General features: G+C 40.3%; 1 protein-coding gene and 1 long non-coding RNA gene across 3 annotated transcripts in view; one reads left to right on the forward strand and one right to left on the reverse strand.

Annotated features, from left to right (window-relative positions):
* Positions 1-392: 392 nt before the first annotated feature.
* On the reverse strand, positions 393-4,575 carry LOC107196319. The gene is made up of 3 exons (XR_001517721.2): positions 4,105-4,575; positions 2,308-2,359; positions 393-1,965 (listed from the first exon to the last, which is right to left on the reverse strand). It is a non-coding gene; the product is annotated as an uncharacterized LOC107196319 (long non-coding RNA).
* A 90-nt stretch (positions 4,576-4,665) lies between these two features.
* Positions 4,666-8,318, forward strand: part of CUNH2orf49 (chromosome unknown C2orf49 homolog) — a 12,281-nt gene continuing 8,628 nt past the window's right edge. For both annotated transcript variants that reach the window (XM_006920794.3, XM_015596296.2), the window contains exons 1-2: positions 4,666-4,824; positions 6,768-6,934. In XM_006920794.3, coding sequence (XP_006920856.1) covers positions 4,726-4,824; positions 6,768-6,934 — 266 coding nt within the window. In that variant the 5' untranslated portion in view covers positions 4,666-4,725. The remainder of the gene's footprint in view (positions 4,825-6,767; positions 6,935-8,318) is intronic.

Here is an 8,318-nt window from a genome sequence, read left to right on the forward strand (position 1 = left end):
ACATGTTGAGTATTTTATAGCATGTGAAAAAGATGTGTTCTAATAGATTAATGAGGATTAAGAGCTGGATACAACTGAATGTTTTAATAGTTGCCATCTACTCCCCAAATTTAACCCCTCACACTTATACATACTCACACCTAAGTTTCCTTAGCGCCTGCAAGCTCTTAAGGACGAGAGTCTATCATGTTCTTGCTGTGTCTTGCTGTGTTCTTGCTGTGTCAACCAATTTTTAAAATTGACGATCCTCAATATTAATAAACTAGGTTATCTTTAAAAAAGATTTTTAATGCTAAGATTCTGTTACTCTATAAGCTCCTGTTAAAAATACACATTTAGTTTAGGTATCATTTTAGAGGATGAGGTTAAGCAAAGAAAGGTTACATTTATGATTATTTTTGGCAAACATAGTTTAATATGGACCATGTTTTAAGACTTTTACATGTATTAGTTTATTTAATAATATACACATATATTCATACACTTGTAATCTAGATTCAATAAAATAAACTTTTGAACAGTTATTCAAATCAACTAAATAGCTCCTATGTGCTAGGTCCTATGGCAGAGGCAGCTCGGGATCCTGAAATGAAGACACAGCTCCTGTCCTCAAGCAGCTTAATTTAGTTCAATGGTGTGAAAAGTATGACGGGTATCAGCAGTACCATCACCATCTTGGAAATCTGTTGGAAATGCAAATCCCCGTGCCCCTACTCAAAACCTCGTAAGTCAGAAACTTGAAGGTAGAGGGCCCAGCAGAGTTTTTTTACAAGCTCTACAGGTGACTCTAATGCTCACTCAATTTTGAGAACTATTGACTTAATGGGATATGTTTACTCATATTCATTCAGCACACACTTTCTGTTCTTATACTTTGTACCAGGCACTGCGCTAGGTGCTGAGAAGACAAAGATATGAGACACTGTGTCAAGGGGCTGATGAAACAAGTGTCTTATGAGATGGGTTTTACAGGAAAGCCAGTAGGTAGTTTATGTAAGTGCATCTTTATGATAATCTGTTGTAAAAGGAATGAGAAATGACAATAAAAATATAATCATTATTTTTATGGTACTGAAGGTAGTTTTTTGAAACTCAAAGCAGAACTGTGGTTCTAAATAGCTAAAAACACAGGTCCAAAATGTGAAGTGTTTTTTGTTACATTCACTTTGAAGCTCTTTATGCGTGAATGTATTTTTGACGATGGTAAAATATTTGTAACATAAATATCTTAAATATTACACCACGAACAAGAGGAATCAATACCTAAAGTTCTCAGTACACATTTTATGATTCATTCAATATTTACTGAGCACCTACCAAGTGCAAGCACTGTGCATGCCAGTGACCGTGGGGGATTCAAAGGAAATGTCTGGCCCTAACCTAGATAAGCTCATAAGCTAATAAGGTGATGATGCCAGGTAAGGTGGTGTTAGTTTCTCTCAGCTGTGTTCTTAACTATAGGTGCCAAATAAAAATATAAACAAATAAAACCCCATGATCTTTGAGTGAAGGGAAACGTCTCATAATATTGAACTTAAAAATTTATGGTTACTATATAATACTCCTGAATACTGTAGCAGGAATAAACTTCAGTCTACAAACTCCAATGTGTAAGAAATAGAATTTTTTTCTGTAACTGAGCTTTATTACTATTTTAAGCCCCCACTTGGCTGCAGTAACAATAATCTTATCAATGGAGGCTGAAACCCTTCGTCAGGGATGGGTCCAGGGAAGGAACTTCTGAAGTGCCAAAATGAGAAGCAGGAGACACCAGATCTTTGCATCACTGGTCCCCACAAGGATTCTAAGATGTTCTTTGTCCACTCTGGTGTTGGTTTTCAGGCTTTTGATTTCAGTCCTGACAGGCCTGGCCCTTCCAATCATGGTGACTGGCTGGCTTGAGGGTCGAAGACATCTGTGGCTTCCTGCGATGTGGCAGAAATCTCTGTGAGGAGGCCCTTCTGCCTAGACATATTCGAAACATCACCTCAGAACTTGTTAGAAATGCAAATTCTTCCTCGCCCCAAATTACTACCCTCAGAAATGCTGATTAAAATAGTCAGCAGGCTCCACTCTACAAAGCTCTGCCCAGGATGGAGTGGGGGCAGGCATTCCCAGTCTCACCCTCCCTTGGAGAGAGAGGAACATTAGAATGTTATTTTACTTCCTCCTCTCTGAATCTTGATTTTTTTCTCTCTGCCTCAGAGGACACTTCCTCTATACTGAGGTCTTAGCTTCAGAGGCACTTAAAATTTTTTTAATGAATTTAAACTGGAAAGTACTGTGAGGAAAACGCACAGGTCTTACCTGCCACAAAACATTTTTGCTGATGAAGAGTTCAGGGTTTCGGTTTAGGTGACTGGTCCAGAAAACCAAATGGAGAAAAGAACACAGTAAGGACGTGTAACCACATTTTCATACTCTTCAATGCAAGTTTTTTTCCCCACCACCACCACCACCACCACCCTGCCACTTCTGTCCTTTGATGACAGTTAGTAGGTTACAATCTCACAGCAATGTGAGGCAGTGTTATAATTTCCATTTCACAGGGGAAGAAACTAAAGTGGGGAGACATGAACTACTTCTAAAAACTAGCTACTAGTTATTAACCACCTACTCTGTGACAAACATATAATCTCTACCTCTTGGATAAATCTTCACAGGTGTTAGCAGAGCATTTTTCTGATGAGAAAACTGAGATAGAGTGGCTTGAGTAAGTCACCCAAGGTCTTGGTGCAGAACAAAATCTGAACTGAGGTCTAACTTTCAAGGCTCTGTCCAAAACAGCTGCTTTTACCACTAAAACAATGTGCCTTCTGGTAATGTTATGGAAAAAATCTCAAAAGCTCCAAAAATCAGATCAGCGAAAATCCAAGCAGTAACCAGAGAGAAAGAGAAGTGTTTTATTGCACTGGCGGTCCCAGAAGAACTAGTGGTCTGAAAATCTGGGCCCAGAGCTTAGGGGCAATTTCACTTTTATACCCGTGTTGTTACAGTTGGCATGGGCTGATTTACAGACCCCTGAAATTGCTATGGGCTACGGGCAGTTACAGAGCATGGGATTTTCTAACAAGTACTAAAGCAATACATCTTTCCTAACTAGCACCAAAGCAATACATCTTAAAGGTTGGGGATACGTGTCTAAACACTAAAAGCAATATATCTTAAGGGGAGAGTGAGTTCTCAGTTGACCTGGAGATCTTTGGCCTATGCAGCAAGCATGTTTACAGAAGCAGAAAAAAAAAGAACTGATTAGAAATGTTGGCCAATTAAGTGGGAAAGTCCTCTTCAGTAAAGGACATGGGGACAATAATATTAGTTATACTAATTTCACTACTGTCATGAAAATCAAATCAGATTTTGGATATGGAATATCATGATGCTAATACCATGAAGTTAATACACTTAACTCCAAATTAGGACATGCAAATACCTGCCTCAAATCAGTTCTAAAATTGTTCAATTTTGGGCAAGTTAATTTCCTTCAGATCAGCTTTCTTACCACTAAATGAAAGAAGTGGACTGAGTAACATTTTAAGTTTCTCCCCAACTCTGAAATTCAATGTCTAAAGTATTATATACAGAAATTAAGAAAAATTGCAAAACACCTCTCAACTTTATCCTGTGAATAGCATCTCATTTATTTTCCAATTATCTTTCAAAGTTTGTCTTTCTGGCATCCTCAGTTGTTCACATTTTTATAGACACTGCACTAATTTCCAACAAAACGATATATCATAGAAGATGCAAACCGTAAGCATTTAGAACTGTCAGCAATTTAAGTTTTAAATGTGCAAAATAGTTTGGGATGTATATCTCCTCCACAAAGATGAAACAGAAGTAGAAAAGATTTCTTAGAAAATTATTAGTAATTAGAGATCATAATCAACACCTCCAGGTTTTTTTTTAAAATCTAAAACTATTATTCCTTGTAGCTATAAGTGCAGAGAAAATGTATTTGAATGTCCGTCTTGCTACTTCCTTTCGCTGACCTTGAGCAAATTACCCTATGCCTGTTTCCTCACCTGGAAAATAAGCATTCTAGTAATGTATACCTCATAGGGTCATTCTGAGGAATGAGATAATCCGTACAAAATGCATTACCTGGCACACAGTAAATTTCTAACAAACGTTTGACCGTTGTCACCCGCGTTCTGTCGGTTATTTTCATATGTGAAGTTAATTCGTAGTATTTCAGGGAACGAGTACTTGAGTGCCTACTATGTGCGAGGCACTGAGAAGCAAAGTCCCTGGCCTTACATCGTATTAAATGAGGATTAGGAAACAAACGATAAACAGATTAAAAAGGGAAGACCTAGAGTTTCAGACGCGACAAGCGCCATACTTAAGGTAACGTCTATCTGCCTTCCCCGCCTCTTTCCCGCGAGGCCGACCGGGAATCCCTTCGGCCTCTGCCGCTGCACGTCACAGGAGGCGCGACCAATCGCGGTCGGCTCTGTGAATTTCGCGTTTCTCTTTCTTCCTGCCAGATTTGAAATGCCACTCGTTCCCTTGGCAGACACCCCCATCACTTCTTCCGCTTCGGGGGATAGTGCCCCGCGAGAGGCAGCCGGACCTCACCTAGGCAGCTAGGCGAGGCAGAGGATAAGCGCGGCGCGCACCCAGAGTGACGACACGCCCGAGTCCCCGCCCTTTACGTCATTTCCTGGGCGCTCCCTTCGCGGAGCCTTGTGGGTAGCCGGCCCGGGTCTCCTGGCGACGACGATGGCGGGGGATGTGGGCGGTCGCAACTGTACGGATTCGGAGCTGCTGCTGCACCCGGAGCTGCTGTCCCAGGAGTTCCTTCTCCTCACGCTGGAGCAGGTCGGGCGCGCCGGAGCGGGTGGGCCTGCTTGGGAGAGGTGCTCAGGCCGGAGTCTGCACCAAGTATCCTCAGTGGCGGCGGACACACCCGCCGGCGTCGCTCCTCCGGTTGGGTTTGCGCTACTTTCCATCCCGCACAGATACCCACCAGGTCTCCTCAGGCCCCCATCCGGAAAAGAGACATCTTTGGCATATCAAGAATTCCTGGGAATTAGGACTTATCTTTTTCGGTTCTTGGTGGCTGGGAAAGAGGAGTCCTAGGCGACCCCCACGGCTCGTATGTAAGCAAGGGCCTGAGCGAAAGAGAGACTGGGGGAGGAATCGTAGAAGAATGGAAATGAAGGGAGATAATGAGGGACTGTCAAGGCTGGAAAGCATCGGAGAAATAGCCCATTCTCCATACTTGTTTAAAGATTCGGAAACAGAGTCCTAAGAGAGGTGAAGTGACTTATTTAAGGTCACACCATGTGTAAATGCGGTAAATGATGCAGCTAGGAGGAGAATTCCGGGCTCCTGGCTCTCAATGTAGCATTTGCTCTTTTTCAGCTAACGTGGCATTTGAGAGTAGATGAAAAATAAGATAAAAAAGTGATAGATTTTGTTTAAGGTGGTAGAGAATTCTGAACGTTTCCCTGGGTTTTTATGTAGCATATTGTTGTTTTATGTTTTCACTTCAATACTGTACTCTGTGATTCCTTCAATCCCTCCTGCTAAGTGATGTCAGCTGCCTTTCACCTGTGGTGGCCAAACTTTTTAGGTATATCACTCCAGGGTTTATTAAAGCACAGGTTGCTAGCCTCCATCCCCAGAGTTTCTGATTTTGTAGATAAGGAGTGTGGCCTGAAATTTTGCATTTTTAACAAGTTCTTGCTGCTGGTCCAGGGCCTAGCCACAGTTTGAGCACCTCTGCCCTGGAGCAGTTTTTCCCAAACTAACTGCCTTTGAATTCTCTGGGAATGTGGTTCAAGTGAACCCCAGGGCTTCCACATACCTCTGAGTGAGTACAGGGTGAAAATTGATAATAAAGAATTGCCTGTTGTAAGAGAGAAAAGTAAATTTTGTGCTTTCAAGTTTTAGAGGGAAATAAAGGAATTAGGATAAATTTATCACAGGACATAGATTGGATTTGTTTTGTCAGTTCTACTGAACACAAATGTTTCCAGGCCTTTCTGAACGGCAGTCGAAGAGTCCAAGATCTCATTTCCATCTTCATAAACCTAAATCCAAGTTATATGTCTTCCATGATGTTGAGAACGGATTGGAAAATGAAGGAGAATGAGATGATTTAGGTAGGAGTGGTTGGGTAATGACTGGAAGCTACTTGAAAGAATTGGTGAAAACAGGAGCAGATTCTAATGATGTGTTAATCAGTACAGTCATTGGTCAGGGGACTGCAGTTTCCATTCATAGGGCCATTTGAAATCTTGGTAGTTATCTTCCATTTAAGAAGGAGTAGTAAATAAACGAGAAATAATATGCAGAGTCCCACCTTCACCCCACTAATCTGATCACGATAGAAACACTAGATAACTTTTTTTTTTTTGACAGAATGTACTAATTGTTATCATTTTTAGCTTTCTCTTGTCTGATTTCTTCAGGCAGTCCCCCATTTTCAGTTCCTTTCATAGATTAAGATGATGCTACTGGAAATAACTCTTATTGCTTGGTATGTTGGCTAAGCAGTTGTGGATAGCAGTCCTTGTCACACTGAGGACATGGCCAATTGTCTTTAAGATGAGGCTGAAACTACTATTTACAAGATTAACCTATTTATAATACTGCTCCTTGCAGCATTATATAGGACCCTTACGCATATGTCTAATTGTGAAATTGGTTTTATAATTTGTTATTCAAGCAGCAGTGTTTTGCATTGTTAGGTAAGTAGTTGGTCGGTTATTAATATGAAGGATGTTGTTTTGAAATTACCTTTTCTTTTTCTGCAGAAGAACATAGCTGTCGAAAATGACGTAAGAATAAACAAAGACAATCTTACTGATCTTTATGTTCAGCATGCAATACCATTGCCTCAGAGAGACTTGCCAAAGAATAGATGGGGGAAAATGATGGAAAAGAAAAGAGAACAACAGGAGCTAAAAAACGAAACTAGAAGGTACGTTTCAGTGGTTCTGGTTTGCATCTTAAATGACTCAACAATTTTGCTTTTCTTTTTTGTCCCCCAGGTCAACTTAGGTTAAAAAAAATTATTTACTTAACAACTATTTATTGAGTCTAGATACTGTATGTATGACATGAATAAAACAAAAAATTCTCTGCTCATATTTTAAATGGACAAAACATAATTTAAAAAGTTAAGTAAAATACGTGGTAAGTTACATGGTGACATGCTAAGGAAGAAATATTACAGTTTTAGGTAAAGTGGCCATGAACAACCTCACTGAGAAATTTTAGTAGAGAGACCTCTAGAAAGTAGAGAGCAAGCTAGCATTCCAGGTAGAATATAAGAACCTGAATCAGGAGTGTGCCCGTTGTATGCCAGGAACAACAAAGAGGCCATCAGAGCAGGAGTGGAGAGAATCCAGAGAGCAGAGGGAAGGTTTGTTGGGGGTGAGTAGAAGAGATTGTCAGATCCTGTGTAAAGCTCTTTAAGTCAATGTGAGAACTTTGGCTTTACTTTTGAGCTAAGAAACTACTCTGGAGGATTTTGAGGAGAGTGATGACACCACCTGAGGTACATTTTAACAAGATCACACTGGCTGCTGTACTGAGAAGTGATTTAAGGTGGGGGAAGGAGAACAGGGAAACCAATTAGGAGGTTGTGCTATAATCTAGGCAGTAGTAGGTGGGTTGGCTTTGACTAAGGTAGTAGTGGACTTGGTAAGAAATGGATGAGTCTGATGTATTTTGGAGGTAGAGCCAACAAGATAGGCTAAAGTGTGAGAAAAAAGTGGAGTCAAGTAAGACCCTTCAGATCACTTTTTTTCTTCTTTTTTTTTTTTTTTTTGGCATGTGGACACAGTTTTTTGTGTTTTTGTGGGGTTTTTTTTACATTTATTTATTTAACATTTTATTTATTTTTCCCCCTCCCCACTCCCCTCTAGTAACCACTAGTCCATTGTCCATGTAGCTCTGTCCTGTTCATTTGTTGCTTTTAAGTTTATATCCCACATATAAATGATATCATGTGATTTTCCACATTTTCTGTCTGGCTTATTTCGCTTACTATGATTATTTCAAGGTCCATCCATGTCGCAAATGGCAGTATTTCATCTCTTATGGCTGAATAATATTCCATTGTATATATGTACCACAGCTTCTTAGGCCAATCATCTATCGTAGGACACTTCAGTTGCTTCCATGTCCTGGCCACTGTGAATAATGCTGCTATGAACATCAGTGTGCAAATATCTTTTTGGATATGAGTTTTCAAGTCTTTGGGGTAAATACCAAGTAGAAGAATTGCTGGATCATATGGTAGATCAATTCTTAGTTTTTTGAGGAACCTCCATACTGTTTTCTGTAGTGGCTGGACCAAT

Source organism: Pteropus alecto, unplaced genomic scaffold (genome assembly GCF_000325575.1).
Source record: "Pteropus alecto unplaced genomic scaffold, ASM32557v1 scaffold288, whole genome shotgun sequence".
Taxonomy (NCBI): domain Eukaryota; kingdom Metazoa; phylum Chordata; class Mammalia; order Chiroptera; family Pteropodidae; genus Pteropus; species Pteropus alecto.